This window comes from Arvicanthis niloticus, chromosome 6 (assembly GCF_011762505.2).
Source record: "Arvicanthis niloticus isolate mArvNil1 chromosome 6, mArvNil1.pat.X, whole genome shotgun sequence".
Classification (NCBI taxonomy): Eukaryota; Metazoa; Chordata; class Mammalia; order Rodentia; family Muridae; genus Arvicanthis; species Arvicanthis niloticus.
In genome coordinates, this window is record NC_047663.1 from 83,456,632 (window position 1) to 83,473,497 (window position 16,866).

At 41.2% G+C, this 16,866-nt stretch overlaps 1 protein-coding gene across 11 annotated transcripts in view; it reads left to right on the forward strand.

Moving 5' to 3' along the window:
* Nucleotides 1–16,866, forward strand: part of Tenm2 (teneurin transmembrane protein 2) — a 1,226,193-nt gene that overhangs the window by 848,931 nt on the left and 360,396 nt on the right. For 10 of the 11 annotated variants that reach the window (XM_034506847.2, XM_076937038.1, XM_034506844.2 and 7 more), the window contains one exon: nt 1,778–1,987. The exons of the other annotated variant lie outside the window; for it this stretch is intronic. In XM_034506847.2, the coding sequence (XP_034362738.1) occupies nt 1,778–1,987 (210 nt within the window). The remainder of the gene's footprint in view (nt 1–1,777; nt 1,988–16,866) is intronic. 11 annotated transcript variants of the gene reach the window in all.

Sequence of the window (16,866 nt, forward strand, 5' to 3'; positions counted from 1 at the left end):
ATGTTGACAGCATGCTGTCAGTGGTTTGATGCCACCTTATGACTGTTTCTTGCATTCTTCAGACACTTGCCCAAGCTTCCACTCTTTCAGGAATTCTTATGCACTTTTTTAACCCTGACTCCTGTCAAACATCTTCTTCCTCTGCCCCTGTGGTATCCTATCTTAGTGCACTCCATAGCCTGCTTCTTATCACCTGAACCTCCTCTGGCTCCTCACTAGATCTGAGGGCAGAATGGTGGAATCCTTAGGACTCAGAACAACTGCACATGCATATGTTGAACCAAAATCATCCATCCAGGGTACCAACGTATAGTGATAATCATCATCAATCATCATCATCATCATCCAGGGAATACAGTAATGAATGCAGCAGCAAGTGTTGGTATCTTAGCAGAATCTCTGGGTGTACTTGTGTATGTGCAGCTCTTCAGGAAAATACAACTTTTCAGGCATAAACACCACTCAGAGTGGAACTGTTCATCTGAACCTCCAGTTTCTCTCCATGTCTCAGCTTCACGAGCTGCTGCCCCTGACTCATTTTTATTAGTTTCCTTACAAGAAAACCAGACAGGCAACAATTACAATGACCCTGGGTACAAGGGCACAGTTGGTGGATGTGTAGGCACCAACTGTCATTGCTCAAGAGTCAGTGTGAAGAGCCTGCTGCCAGTGAGGAAGAGGTTATTATCCCTACGGAAGGAACCTCCTTTGCCTGACGTCAGCTCCAGCTTATTACCCACCCTACTAGCCTGACTGCTATTTGTTATGGCATGGGGCCTCACAGGAACTCTGCCTTGATATCCAAATAATCCACATGATGCAATGAATGATCAAGCCACTGGCATGGCAATGCGGGCTCTGTCCACCGCTTTTCACCTTCTACCCTAAGCTAAAGGATTTGATTTTTAGTGTGGCCTCTTGATTTGCTCACTGGGGATAAAATTTTGAGTACCAGATAATAATGAGACCTATGAGGATATTTAAATGGGCTGATAGGCTAGAGGAAGTAGTTCTTGTTTGAAGCAGGCAAACGTGGAGAGCTTTACTGAAGGGGAGCAGAAATCTTGAGAATACTGGCCAGGCAGTAGAAGCATGCAAAGGTGTCCATTAAAGTGCTAATGAAACTCTATGCAAAGGTGGAGTAGTTTGGCATGTTCACTGTAGTGGAAATAGGAATATCCTGGGTCACTGGAGAATAAAGAGCCATGTGGAAAGGGTGTCCTCTTGGTAACGGAGGTAGTGAGCAGCTGTGATCCAGAGAAGGTAGGATATGCCCAGAATCATGAGTAGAAAGGGTTAATATTTCTTTCCTCATACAATGGAAAGCCACTGAAGGATATCAAGAGGATACGACCTGAGTTTGACCTAAAAAACATTATCTCAATTACTATGGAGAAGAGATGGGGTCACGGCAGAGTTGGTGGGCAATTTCTCAAGAGTAGAAATAGGAAGACCACAATGGAAATGGTTTAGGGAGAGATGAGGACTTGGAATCATAGCAAAGGAGATAGAAACAAACAGACTTTTTCTAGACTGATTTCATTCAAATGGATGCCCTTTTTGTGAATTATATTAATAAAGTATCAAGTATCACACAACCAGTGGTAATGCAGTTGGGCTGGTAAAGAAACACCATAACCGCTCTGAAAAGCACATCTGGAACATTAAAATATATATATATATTTATTTGTATTGTGAGCTGGTTTCAATGTAACTTTCTTAGGATGCTCTCATGACACTCATTGCTGACCTTTGACCCCTCTGTCCTCTTTCCCAGGTCGTCCCATTCCACCTACATCCTCGTCTAGCCTCCTCCCATCTGCTCAGCTGCCTAGCTCCCATAATCCTCCACCAGTTAGCTGCCAGATGCCATTGCTAGACAGCAACACCTCCCATCAGATCATGGACACCAACCCTGATGAGGAATTCTCCCCCAATTCATACCTGCTCAGAGCATGCTCAGGGCCCCAGCAAGCCTCCAGCAGTGGTAAGAAAACTCTGTGGTGTCTAACTGTGTGGTGTTTTGTACTTGACATTTGTGAGTCTCCAGCAAAATGACAACTACTGAAACAAAGGCTGAGAGAATGCGGTGTGGGGAGCATGAAGGTGAAACGCATTTGTCATTTTGTAGCTTGGTAGTTCTAAGATGTGTCTGTTGAAGGTCACAGCCATTAGAGAGGTTTTCCTGGTTATAACAGGCTCTGGACCTCCTTCTGAGGGAGGAATTTGCCCAAGGCTACATGTGAAAGCATGCAGGAGTCAAAGGTGAAGTGTGGGGAGACACTGGAATATTGAATTTTGTAATACTACGGTTGTGGTCATGGCTGAGTGACCCGGGACACACTCACATGCCCCATCCGTGTGCCTCCCAGTTCTGCTGTTTTTTTATCATTGGCTTCTGACTTCCCCTTGCTTGTTTTATATGGTTTTGCAATGAAAATGTGTTCCCTTGGCATGAATACTGAATACCATGCCAAGATTGAAGTGTTTGGGGTATGACCTCTCTATGACCTTCTGCTTGTGCCACTTCACTTGAATTTAACGAGCTGATCATGAGGCACTGTGATAAACACAGCTTCTAAATTCAGAGTTCTTGTTTGAGTTTTCTTGGTCACAGAACAGAGGGACTGAACACTAGGTTCTGCTTCACTTTTGAGGATTTTGTGTCTCATCTCCTACTTGCCGAGTCTTAGAAAAAAAAATGGTCCAAATAATCGAGCCAATTTTGCAACAATAACCAGGTCTTATTTTGGATTCATCAGTTGGTGGAATGTTCACCTGAACATAAGAATACAGAAGGGGGCACAGTTACCTAGGGACTCAGTATCCGTGCCCTTGGGGGTGGGAATCATGGTACTAATTAATTACACTTGACCCCTTAACCCAAAGCTTTGGCACTGCCTTCTGAGCTAACCCCTCATGAGATTCATTAACATGGATCATCAAAAGCAGTAGAGATGCCAAGAATTCTCCCAGTGAAGATTGCTCTGTCTCTATCCATGAATATAAGCTACCACTGGTCCCAACCTCTCCAATTATATGGGACCTCCTAAACATATTAAGATGATTCACTTGGCAAATGGACCAATCAAATGCTACTTATGATGGCCCATGCCCTTCTTCAAAGCCAGGCCTGATATATTTAGCAAACTCATATTCTCTTTTTTAAAAAAAATATCTAATCAAATCTCTCATCAAATGAGCAATCCATTGTTGATATTATGAAGGCCTTTAATCTACCATAAATCTTTATTAGAACTCATCAAAGCTTCTAGTTTGAGAGAAATGTGATTATGGCACTCTTAAAATGACATTACATCATCGGGGTGATTGGTTTATCATTTGGAGAAGAGACATCAATCATAACTAACATAACCACACAGTAAATGAATTCAACCTTTCTACCGCGGAACAATGACACCGTAATTGCTCAAAATCAGGCTTAAAATGAAATCGGAAAATGCTCTTTCTTCAAATATGATGTTAACTTAATGGAATATATTATGAAAAATCATGTTTGAGGAAATTCTATATAATTAAAAATATGTGGAAATATATTTCCTTTTTTATTTCATCAGAACCTGATTTTAGCTGGAGCCCTATTTTTTTTCTATTTTCTTTTTTCTTTTTTTTTTTTTTTGCAGCAGAGATTATGTTGCATTTAATTGAACTACCCTCGCCTGTGTTTTGCTACTTTTTATTTCATACTATGTAATCGTGATGAATATTGTATTATGAAGGACAAGAGGCTTTTGAAATGATGTGCACCTGCTGATAGCTTTTGAAAAACAGACAATTATTAAAGAGAAAATGAGCTTTTAGAAACGGCACCCTTTTATGCATGCATAGATACCCAAGCAAAGATGACTTCCATAAGTGAGGTCAGCTGTTGTCACGGGGACATCCAGAATGTTTTCTTAGTGACAGCACGCAGAGCGTTTTCTTTCCTTTTGGATGGTGGGTGTATCGGCTTGTTGGTTGTCAATAGAGGACTTTTGTTGGCTTTGTATAGAAATCAAGAGCCCGTCATTGGGGTGGGCAGAACAGATCTGTGTGTTTAGAGCCAAACTTACTCGCTTTTCATCAGTTACACCAATTTGTTCAGCTTGCTTCAAAAAAAAAAAAAAAAAAAAACCAGATAGTGATTTTAACTTCACTAAGAGAAGAAAATGGCACCGAAAGGGCGAAGGTCCATTTTCATACCAAACAAGAGCCAGGTTCACACGATTTCTCCAGCAGAGGGGTGAGAACCTCATTGAATAGCCGCCTTGTTTCTGACAGCCTCTTGTTGGAGGGTGTGCTGAAGCTCGGACGAGCAGGTAGTCATACAACGTTCTTCACTCTGGCTCAGCTAAAATGAGAGCATGCCCAGCTGGCGCATGCGGGCACTTGTATGTGTATCTATTTCTTGTGGAATGGATCTGGGGTCTGGGGCAAATTGGGACTTCCATCAAGATCTGAATGCAGTTGCCATGAATTTAAATTTGACATAAAGGACTGAAAATGGAGTTTGACACCAAAGATGCAGAGTGCAGAACAGTGCCTGAGTGTTTTCAATTGAGTTTGATCAAAGTGGCTGAGTCTGTCAGGTGCTGTCCGCACCAGCACTGGGGCCCCCAGTGTTTGGGTATGTTAAGTTTAGCTGGTTAATCACACAAAATATCTTTAAGTTGGTCCGTTGGTGGTAACAGTGGAATCTTAAAATCGTGTAGCAGTTCAGACTTCATTGAGTTTTTTCCCCCCTTAGTTAAAATACCTTCCAGTATATTCAGCCCATTCACAACAGGAAAACATTATTTGTTACCCTCCTCTTATTGTTTCCATGGTTGGATGTTGTCAAAACCTGTCATTAGGAGAATCACAGTACACATTTCCTTCCTACCAAAACTCTGTTTTAAAGAGATGAACTGGATATAAATTACACGAGCTAAAATGGTTTTCCCCAACAGGAAAACCTCCTGGAAGCAACAACCAAGTTTAACCTTTATGCATTAACTGTCATTGTTTTCTGACTCTAGTGCATTCTCTACTGCATGGCACTCAAATTGCCCCACCTTTGCAGCCAAGTTGCTCTAACCTATGGCTCTCTATATGCCAATCAAACAGTATTGTTGGAAAGATGCTTCCAGGACTGATAAATCCAGCCCCAGAAACCTTTGCTTCCCCATAGGTGAGCTTGGGCCAGGGGCTCACCCTGTGTGACCTTCTGCCAGAGCAGTTTAGCACCAAAGCTATTTCTTGTATATACAGCAGTATAACTTCGGATCCTATGAAATCACTCATCTGGAAAATAACCTGGATCCCAGCAGCAGCAGAAAGGATGGTACTACATCTGGAAAAGCTAGGCTCCCTTTCAAATCAGTATATCAGGTGTGCAGTTTGCTGTCAGCATTGGAATACAATATACAGGCTGCGGTCATGCATTCATCCTAGAGATCCTGCTTACCCCTTTTCTGTAGAGAAGGTTGAGTTTTGATTCTTCATAGAGGCTTGGAAGACTCACCATGAACATGAACATCGTGCTATTCATTACAAATAAGAGCAAGGGGCACTGACAAGAACCTTCCAGAAACTCACAGATAGAAGCCCTCCAAAGAGGGAGGTCCAAGTTTGCAATGGGAAAAACGAAATATGCCCCAGCCCTTTTTGTAAGAATGCAAGACTTTGGTTCATTCTAAGTGGCAATAGCATGTTACAGTGTGCAAGTCTTGGTTTACCTACGGTGATCTACAAGTGTACTTGCCTGCTTATGTGTGTCTTTTTTTTTAATTTGGAAGGGATGATAATGTACATGTCTGTTTGCATACATGTAAAGCCAGACGTCAGCCTTAGGTGTCATTCCTCAGGTACTGTTCACATTATTTCCTTAGATGGGATCTCTCACTGACCTAGGTTTCACCACCTAGACTAGCTGGCTGCACAGTGAGCTCCAGTGATCTACCTGTCTCCATTGCCACAGTGTTGGGATTAAAGGCATGCACCTAAGCACAACTAGGTTTTTACATGAGTTCTGGTCATAGAATCCAGGTCTTATGCTTGCAGGACAAGTATTGTACAGACTAAGCTATCCCACAAGTCTATCTTAAAGATTTTCTTACTTATCTGGCATCAAAAAGAAAAAGAATTCTCTCTGTCTCTCTCTCCATCTCTCTGTCTCTGTCTCTGTCTCTCTCTCTCTCTCTCTCTCTCTCTCTCTCTCTCTCTCTCTCTCTCTCTGCCTATACTTCCTTCCTGTTTTTCTTTCTTTCTCTTGAACATCCCTTATAACAGTTATTTCTAAAAACTCTAAAGCTATAATTAGATGACACAAGAATGTACAGAAAAGTCTTAGTTGGGGGGGGCATTATGTTTGTTCATACAAATAAAATTTGTGTTATTTAATACAGATAGAAAACTTGAGTCTAAGCTTCCTGGTAGTCAAAGCAAAAGGAAAAACAGATTAGAAGGTGCCTGATGACCAAGAGAGACAAGCAAAGTGGCTGTTTTAAGGAAACAGTATAGTTCTCACTATGATGCCCGAAAGAAATTTTCCATACAAAGAATGTACATCACAAATGACAAATCAGTTCTCAGCAGTACCCACAAAACATATGCAATTCCCTCTCCAAACTGGCTGTTTGGGGAGGGACAAGCTACACTGTACTTTCAGCTTAACCGCAATACTACAAGTACACCAAGACTGCACATTCTGAGGGCAGAATTTGGCTTGATCCATGACAACCCTTAATTCTTCCCACAGACCTTGTGAACTGCAGATCTCTTGGGTGACAGATGGGCAGTATCGTTGCTCATTTGATGGTGGTATGTGGATTAGCAGACTGCAGTAACAGCACAGTCTATAACGTTGAAAGGAGATGACCAGTTTATAAATTTGTCCTGAGGACACTATCCATTCATGACAAGGATAGCACCCTACCAGGACAGTCTCACTGTTGTGACCCTCCCATGATCAACAGGGAGTATTAGAGATGGGTGAGAAGACTGCACACTCAACTTGGGTTTTTTTTTGTTGGTTTTTGTTTTTGTTTTTAGGTAGTAAATTTTTAGGACTAGAGAGTTGGCTCAGTGGTTAAGAACTCTAGGGCAATACTTGAAGAGGACGTGAGAGTTGGGTTCCCACCACTCATAAGGTGACTCACATCCACCTAGAACTCCAGTTCTAGAGGATCTGATGTCCTCTTCTGACAGCCAGAGGCACCAAGAACTCGAGTAGAACATACACACATGCAGGCAAAACACTCATAGATATAATAAATCTTTAAAACAATGACTAATGAAATATCTTCCCGTTGTAAATTTAGTCTGGGGGAGAAAAGTCTTCTTAAAAGTGCTGTGAATTCTCTTGCATCTTTACCCATTGAAGTTGCATTTCCTTTAGGATTTCCTGAAAAGCTTGGAGTTATTATTATGTAAATTAAGGTTGAAACCATGTCCTGGTGAACAGGTGCTCTTCCATCTTTCTTCTTCCCTCCTCTTCTTTCTCTTCCTCCTCCCCTCCCTCCTTCCCCTCCTCCTTTTGTCTTCCCTTCTCTCTCCTCCCCTTCCACCCCACAAAGTCGCTGTATGTGATATGAGATCGTTTTTTTATCCCATCACAGACCTCCTTGACTTCCTGGCTTTCTCTTAGTCCCATTCCGTCCTTTAACTTCTCCCCTGTGCCCTGATAGCAGATTCATAATTGATGATTAAATAAACATGCATTGAGTGGATGCTTGTCACTTATAACCACATTCCTCTGATAAGTTTACTGCTTTTAAATTGTATATGGTAGAAACCAGCAGAGAATTTTCTGGAAAGAAGACATCAGAGACACCACAAAATCCCCTCTACTTTTATAGATTATAGACACACACATTTACACATATATAAGACATGTCAAATTTTTGCTATTTTTTGCTTTTTACATGTCTTTAAATAGTAATAGATCATCTTATAAATGATAAAATTATGTTATATTTTATATGCACATTTCCACCACTAACATAGGAGCCTGAGTGGATTACAGATGAGGATGGCAGGCCTGGGGAGGGGCTAGCCTCGGATGGGAGGTGCTGGCTTTGGGTTCAGAATTCTTCCCCCACCCCTCTTTTTTTTAGTGTCAAATATCCCTCACTTTCTCAACTTGGATTTTTTTTTTTCTCACATGGGCCTGAACCAGCCTTTCTGAACTGCCCCTCATTACTTTCTAGTGTTTATAAGGCTATTTGCCATGTCTGGATTGCAAGTTCATTGGGCAGTGTAGGCTGACCGGAGGGTGCTTGGAGATGGCCATAGAGAGCTTTTCTTCATCCCACAAACACAGAGCCATCCAGGACTTGGCTATGAACTCACAGCCCTTTCCCCCTCGCTGCTAGTTAGTATTCTGAATGCATGTGCACTTTTCATTATGAACCTTGATTTAATCCCTACCATATCTCATGCAGCAACAGTTATCATCACGGCCCTTTCTAGTGGACAACGCCATGGCACAAGGAGTTTGGATAACTAGTCAATGTCGTTCACATAGTGGGAAAATAAAAATCCTGGACCCTAACCCCTAATCGTGGGGAAAATCCCTCACTGCATACTCTCTACCTGCTCTGTGACAGACGTTAACCTCAGAATATGTTGAGATATATGGCAGACAGCAGAAGCTTGGTATCAAAAGGCCAGGGGTTACGGTTTTGCAAAGGTTGAAAGCTCCAAATACACACCACAAAATGCCCTCTACCTCCACTTCTTAGCAACTCCATGCCACACTCTCCCAGCAAGATGCTCATTCCAGATCAGGGGCCCTACAGACTCTTTTTGTTTCTCACGTCCTACATAGCTTAACATCTGGGGAACATCTGTATAAGGGAGAAAAGTCTAAAGTAGAAAATGGAGAGCTTGGCTTCATCTGTACCTTTTAAGCCTTTACAGATATGCATTCTCCATTGAATCTCCCCTTTCTCTTGCTCCCTCATACTCTCCTACACTTGCCCCTCCCCCAAAGCCTCTCCCTTTTCTCAGCTCACCCCTGTTCACCATACCCCAGCCCATCTCTCCTCTTTGTTTTCTAGACAATTTCACTTTCTTTTTCTTTACATCTATACATAATTTTCTAGGACGGTATGACATCTAGGAACCACAAAGGAGGAAAGACACAGGACATTGGTCTTTCTGAGATTTCATTTAATATGATTGTTTCTGATTGTATCGATTCTTCTGCAAACAGTGCTACTTCATGATTTTTTTATGACTAAATGTGTATGTGTGTGATGTGTATGTGTGTGATGTGTATGTGTGTGATGTGTATGTGTGTGATGTGTATGTGTGTGATGTGTATGTGTGTGATGTGTACACATATACACGTGCACACACACATGTGTGTATATTATGTATATGTATATACTATGTTTTCTATATCTGTTCCTCTCTCCTTGAACATCTCAGCTGGTCTATAGGTTTACTGTGTTATGAATGATACTGCAGAAAGTGTTGATGTGAAATATCTCTATAATGTGTTCAACTTGTGGCCTTTTGTGTCCATATTCTGGAGTGGAAACACTGGGTAATACAGTGGATCTGGTTTAGTCTTTTGGGAAACCTTCCTACTGATTTCCATAGAGAACGGACAATTCCACATTTTCCCCAGGAGTGTTTAAGAACTACCTTTTGTCTTTGTCCTTGCCAGGAATTGTTTTTGTTTATTTTCTCAATGACTGACATTCTGATTAGAGTCACTTGGGGTCTCAATGTACTTTTGATTTGCATTTCGTTGACGGCAGAGAAGAGTGAATATTTTTCCATGTGTTATCTTATTGGCTCCTTTTCTGACTAGCTCTGTTTAATTTTTTTGTGATTTAGACTTTTGTGTTCTTCGTTTATTACAGATATAAATCCTCTGTTAGATGTACAGCTAGCAAAGATTTCTCAGCCACTCTTAGGCTGCTTTTTTTTCCCCACTCAAGTAACTGTGACCTTTGCTGCACAGCAGATTTTTAATTTCAGGAAGTCCCATTTGTTGATTGTTGACCTTATTTCCTAGAGTTTGATTCAGAAATAGAATTTGACCTTTCTCTCTACATTATCCCTGATCGGCAGCATGCATAAGACTTTCCAAGTCTTTCAGTCTTTCTCGGCCTCAGTTTATCTACCTGTCATTAGTCACTGGCTTGAAAGATCACTAAGCTTCCTTCTTATATAGCATTCTTTTCTTGAGTTTCCTCTGCCCTCCTACACCAAGCTTTCTCAGAATTGAGGGCTTCCAAACTCCCTCTCTTCCTCCCTCCCTCCCTTCCAACCTCCTTCCCTTCCCTCTCCTCCTCCCTTTTTCTACCCCTTTCTGTCTTTTGGTACCATGAGCGTCACCCATGTCAAAACCAAGATGCAGGGTAATGCAGTGCAAATCTTTGCATAAGTTGTGGAAAGAAGTATTGGGGCTTGTAATACAAAACTGAAATGGTGGCAGTAACCTGAACAAAGTGAGGAAAACATAGTTCTACCAGCATGCCCCTAGGTTCTAAAAACTTCCACCCCATCTTCCAAAACAAAGTCTCCAATGCCTAGATTTGACAATGGATATACATAACCCTCAGGTCCAGACACTACCATCTTGCCCAGCAAAGTTGTAGAGATAAGACTTTTTCTCTCATTTCCCTTCTTGTAAAATGCATTTAAGCACACGTGCATGTAAGAGCTTGTCAGTCCACCCAATTTCCAGCCTAGCTAGGGTGGGTGAGACGAGGCTTCTGCACCAGCAGTGCCCATAAGCACACAATGAAGATGGACAGGTAATTCCTTTGGAGATGCTCAGAGGGAACGTGACAGCCAGCAGAGAACCACTTCCCCTCAGCAAATAATCTGGATATTGACACAAATCCCAGGGTCGATCGGCATTGTGTATCTTCTGCTTCTGCACCTCTGTCCTCAGCTTCTGGGTACATAAGAACGGATGTCCCAGCAAAGCAGAGACTGCTAACTGCATGCAGTCTTTAACAGTTTCCTGCCCTAACCAGATTGTTTTAACCAGATCTTCAGATCTTCCCAAATTCCCTGTAACATTCTACATTTAATTAAAAGTGCAACTACCTGCACTGTATATAATAGTCATTTTACAATATAGCGTAATCGTTTGTTGAAAATGCCTCAAATTTTCTTAAATCACAGCATAGGTATGTTTTTCGATGAGGAGTTCCAAAGTCCCATCTGATAAATGAGATTTAAGGATATGAATTTCTTTTAAAGTATGGACTCAGATCTCCATACTGCTTAAATTCATCCTGCAGTTCAGATACTGTCTAGCACCATAAAATTGAACAGTGTAGATTTTAGTTTTTTTAAATCTGTAAAACAGTATTATCTACAGTTCCTGAAGCTGGCATGAATTACTAAAGGGTATCCTAATGTATCACAATATCTTGAAAAGAGATTTTAAATCAACTGGAGCAGAGGTTGGATTTGACATTATTTATTTTTCAAATTCTTTACATTTCACTCAGTGCACAATGAGTGTACATAATTACGAAATATAGAAATGTACCCCACACACAGACACATATGTAAAGTGAGTGTTATAGTTTAGGTTAGCAAATATTTCTTGTAGTGGTAAAGATCAACAGGGGAACCTGCATAGGTTTTGACCATTCAGCGACTCCCCAACCTAACAAGTACTTTTTACAATTTACTTTAAGAAAAATACTAAAAAACTTCAGAATTGCACACATATGTTTTGTTTAAATCAGCCCACCACTGTCTATCTCTTCTGATTCCATATACTCTGTTTTAAACTTGCTGAGTCAATTTAGTGCTCCCAGTATGTGTGGGACAAGGGTATCCACTGAAGCATTACTAAAGAAAACTGACACACTCTCTTTCAGTAGCCATCAATTGCCAATAGTTCCTCAACTAATGTAGGACTTCTGATCCCCTCCCCGATTCATGCTGGAGCTTTGGCTGGCTTGATCTTGCATAGGTCTGGTGCCAGCAAGCACAGCCAATATGAATTCCAACACACGCTTTCTAACCATGATAAAATACACCTACCACGAATGCTATCATTCTCCCCATATTTTACACACAGTTCTCTGTTCACACGATGCATAATTATCCATCCCCAGGACAGTTTCATCCACACCAACCAACGTGCATGTGTTTCTTGTGGAATGGATTTGGAGCCCAGGGTGTACTGGGTATTCTATCGAGATCCGAAAGCAGTTGCCATGGATTTAAATTGACATAAAGGATTGAAAATAGAGTTTGACACCCATTAACCCCCCTTAGCTCCTGGCAACCATAATTGTATTTCTTTCTCTGGGTTTGGCCACTCTGGGGGCCTCATATAAATAGAATCCAGCTATGTTTGTTCTTTCATGGGTGACTGATAGTTTCACTTACTGTAATGCCTTCCGGTTCTATCCCTGCTGTGGCATGGGACAGAATTTTCTTTCTTTTAAGATGATTAATTTCTACTGTGGATATTCTGTGTATCTCACTTTGCTATTCACATATCCATCAGCGGATGCTCAGCTTGGGCCACCTCTAGCACTGCAGATACTGTGGCTATGCAGTCACCTGTTTGACCTTCAACTCCTTTGGGAGTACAATGTGCAGTGTACAGTGGTATTCACTGGCAGGATCACTGAGATACATGACAGTGATGTGTTTGAAGATTTTGATGAGTTGTACTGTTTTCCACAGTGGCCATATCATTTTTCATTCCTACCAGGAACACACACTGGTCTTAGTTTTTCTACTACCTTCCCAACACTTGTTTCTGGTTGTTTTTTTTTTTTTTTTTTTTTTTTTTTTTTTCAGTAGTAGCCATTACTGGTTGTTGTGAAATGGCATGTACTGTGACATGATTCCAGTCCCCAATGACTACTGATATGGAACATTCTTTTTTGCCATTTGTAAGTCTTCTTTGGTGAGATATGCACTAAGTGACCGTGGAGATGGCTCGGCAGGTATAGACACTGTGGCAAAGATGGATGCCCTGACTTTGATTCCAGGATTCCACATGTTGGAGGGAAAGAAATGACTTCTCTATCTTGTTCACCGACCTCCACATATGTGCTGTGTCGTGCATGTGCTCTACACACACACACACACACACACACACACACACGCTAAATAAATATAAAAGTATTTAAATGTTCATTAACACATTTGCTCAATTTTTAATTGAACTGTTTGATTTGTTGTTATTATTGACTTAGAGGATTCATTTCACATTCTGGGTCTCAGTGACTTTTCACATAATCTGAGTTATAAATATTTGCTCCCATTTTTATTTTATGAATGTTCTTTGAAGTACCAATTTTGGTATCATGCAACTTAATTTTTTTTTATTGTCATGCTTTTGGTGTCATATAACCAACCTTGTAAGGGACCAATTCTATGGAACCCATTGTTCTGTGGTGACTCATACAATCCTTACCATGGAGAAAAACAAAATAGCCCTGGGTACCAGACTGTCACTAATCAGGAAGTGTTGGAAACTGGCCTGTACTCACTGCTAGGCCAAGCTAGTTTTGTTGTTGTTTGTTTGTTTGTTTGTTTGTTTAATTGAACAGAAACAATTGGTTTGTTGAGTGTTGAACACCAGCACTGCTCAAGGCCCCCATAAAGCTAGATAAAATGACAATATGAAAATAACGATCATGCTTGTGACAGTACCCCAATACTAGCAAGTGAACATCAGCAGTCTCAATTAGTGTAGTTTTGTTACTACAACAAAATACTTGAAGCTTACTTATGTAGAAAAGAGGTGAATGTAGTTAACTGTGGAAATCTACAATAATAGCACCAGCTCTGGCAAGGGTCACTTTCTGCATCACCTCAGTGGGAGATGTCACTACAGTGACAGGAGGATGTGAGCTCTGCAAACACAGGGAGGAGTCAGTCTTGAGACCTTCCACTAGGCTCCATATCTTAAAGGTTCCACATCTTAAAGATCCTATCTGTCTGTCTGTCTGTCTATCTGTCTATCTGTCTATCTATCTATCTATCTATCTATCTATCTATCTATCTCTGAGCCTGCTCCCTTGAACCTGGAAACTTTGATTCAAATGCCCATCACCACCCCGTTGTGTGCCTCTCCGTCACTGGAATAAGTGAATGAATTTTGCTTGGCCACATGTGTTCCTTCCTGGTAATACTTTGTTGGAGTACTCTGAGACCATTGTGCTGTGAATTCGAATTATGATCCCTTCTTTACAGATAGCAAAATGGTAGCTTGGAGACAGTCTATGACTGTCTAAGGATGTGTACATGGTTATTAAGGAAGACAACCAGAAACTGACTGTTTAGGTAAATGGTGTAAAGATGATTATAGACGCCCTGCCTCAGTGGATAAGAACACTTACTAACCAAGTATTAGGACCTGACTTTGGGGGTCCCTGGTACCTACATTACAAAACTCAAGGCATGGCCATATGTGCTAGTAACCCCAGCACTGGACCTCAGAGTCAAGAAGATGGCTGGGATTTTATTGATCAGCTATTGTACAATAATAAATAAATACAAAGACACAAGCTACAGATTCAGAGAGAGGTCCTGTCTCAAGGGCATAAGACAGACAATGGTAAAATGGGGTAACAGGTGTCCTCCTCCAATCCACACAGGTACACTGGGTGGTACAACAGCACACATGCATGACACACATATACACCCTGCTAAACAAACAAAAACAAACAGACTTCTACATAAATCATATGTGCAAAGCTAAGTAAGTCGTCAGCATTCCTTACCCAACTTGTGGCCGAGTATCATAGCCAAGCACCACACTGCCATTGCGGATGGTCAATGTGAGTATAGGCTCAGAAAAACATGGTGTAAGAGAAGGAGGCGTGTGTGGAGTGGGGTGGTGGGGTCGAGAAAAGCAGCCTAGCTTTGCACCTTCTGTAGTGAGAAGTTAGTGAGTAGTGAACATTATGGAAACACAAGAAATAGCAGCGGAGCGTGTTATTTATAGAACTAGAGATAAATACCAAAATAATCAGCTAAAAAAAGGTAGATGCAGTGGCTTCTGGGGAGGAAGAAACCAGTGGCGATGGAAAACGCTTGCTATTTTTGAACCAAATATCATAGAGCTGCATGATTCCTCAGACTGCACATTTTTCTTGCTCCGATGGAAAGAAAACATCTTAAAGGAAAGCACAGACATGGGGCATGAAAAATACACAGCATGAAGTTTGGACCCCAAAATGTGTAAGCGTTTACCATCCTCCAATCTTTTTTTTTTTTCAAAACATTGCATACTGATTATAAGGAAGCCTTGTTTGAAATGATACCAGGAGCCACAGACTTGCATGGTTAGATGCTCTTGCGCTTTCGGGAATCTGGTAGCTTCTATTGATTGGAAATCCCATGAAGATGCTGTAGTGGCTCTCTATTCCAATCCATCCCACACCCCAGGCATGAGAACAGAGACAGTTTCATGATTATCATTTGGTTCCATTACTGAGTTCCATTTACAAAGCTTCCCTGGCCATCTCTGCCCAGCCAGAGCACCCCCTTTTCACAATGGCAAGACAAGTCTTATAGTCTGCCTCATTCAATTTAGTACCTCATTACATTCTAATTTGTAATATTCTCTTGGTGTTTCACGCATATAAGTCACTTGTGTCGACATTAAATTGTCACCACTTAAAGACAGGGGTCACTTCTTCAGTTCGTTTGCCGTACGTAGTACCTTTTATGGATTGAAAGATGCATAACATCGTGTAGAGAGAGCTTTAAAGGGGCAGTAGCAAAATGGGGCAACAAACATGGGGTCCATACTCACAAAGTCCTACTGACTCAAGTCACTGTAAGGTGAGGTCTAAGGCCATCTCAGGTTGTGGGTGTGAGCTTAGTCACTTTCTGAAGAGAACAGAAAAATGGCCTCTATCTTCATATGAACCCCTTCGCCCATGAAAGTCTGTGGGGCTCAACATCTCTTTGTCCTCACAAGAGTACCAGTCACCAGGAAAAGGGTAATTCAAGATAATCCAAAATTAAATCAACTGAATTACATCTGCAATCAAGGCCACTCAATCCAAATAAGGTCACTTCATAGATACCTACTTTTTGGGAAGTGGAAGACGCCATACAGCCCACAGCAGTATTCAATTAGATGCTTAGCAGGGCAGTCTTATGCTGTATAGTTCATGCCTGTCCACTATTTGGCCTCACCAGGATCCCCTATATTCACTATTGAACTTCAGCTTAATAGTTCTGAGGACAAGAACTGCACCTTCCCCAGTGGTTCACTGTAGTCTATGCATTTAGCCAGCACCGAGATTAACACATTTCATATGCTCAGTAATCAGGTCAAGAAGCAAATATGTAATACATAAAGTCAAAGGAAGAAAGACGGATGCAGATGTAGCTTAAAAAACAAAACAAAAAGAATGGTCCAAGACAACAGTGGGTACAAATACTGGCTCTTGGCTGTTCCCCAATCTGCAGGAGAGAGGCAGAATGAAGAAGGCCTTTCTGAATGATGGAAAGGTACAGCATGGATAACAAAGACAGCCAGAAGCAAGCAAAAGAAAAGAGTAGTTAATATTTAAACTCTAGAATCTGAATAACCTAGCAAAGCATAGAAAAAAAACTATTTTATGTGGTACTTTAGAATTCCAGCACCAGCCTTCTCTGGATTGCTCCAGGGCCAATACCAGCTCTCTCTTTTGTCATTTTCCATCAAATACTTGGTTTTATGATTTCTGTTCCTTATTACATATTCCTTCCTGATGCTTGTAATGCCAAAGATGAGACGATGGTGTGGCGAACACATGCCCAGTACTGACACAGTTAGGCAGTTATCACTTAAATTAATGTTTTCTGTCAGAGTTGTATTTTAGTGGAAAACAGTAATTGTCTCCAAGACAGCATCTTGGAGTTAAACCAATTCTTATCAGC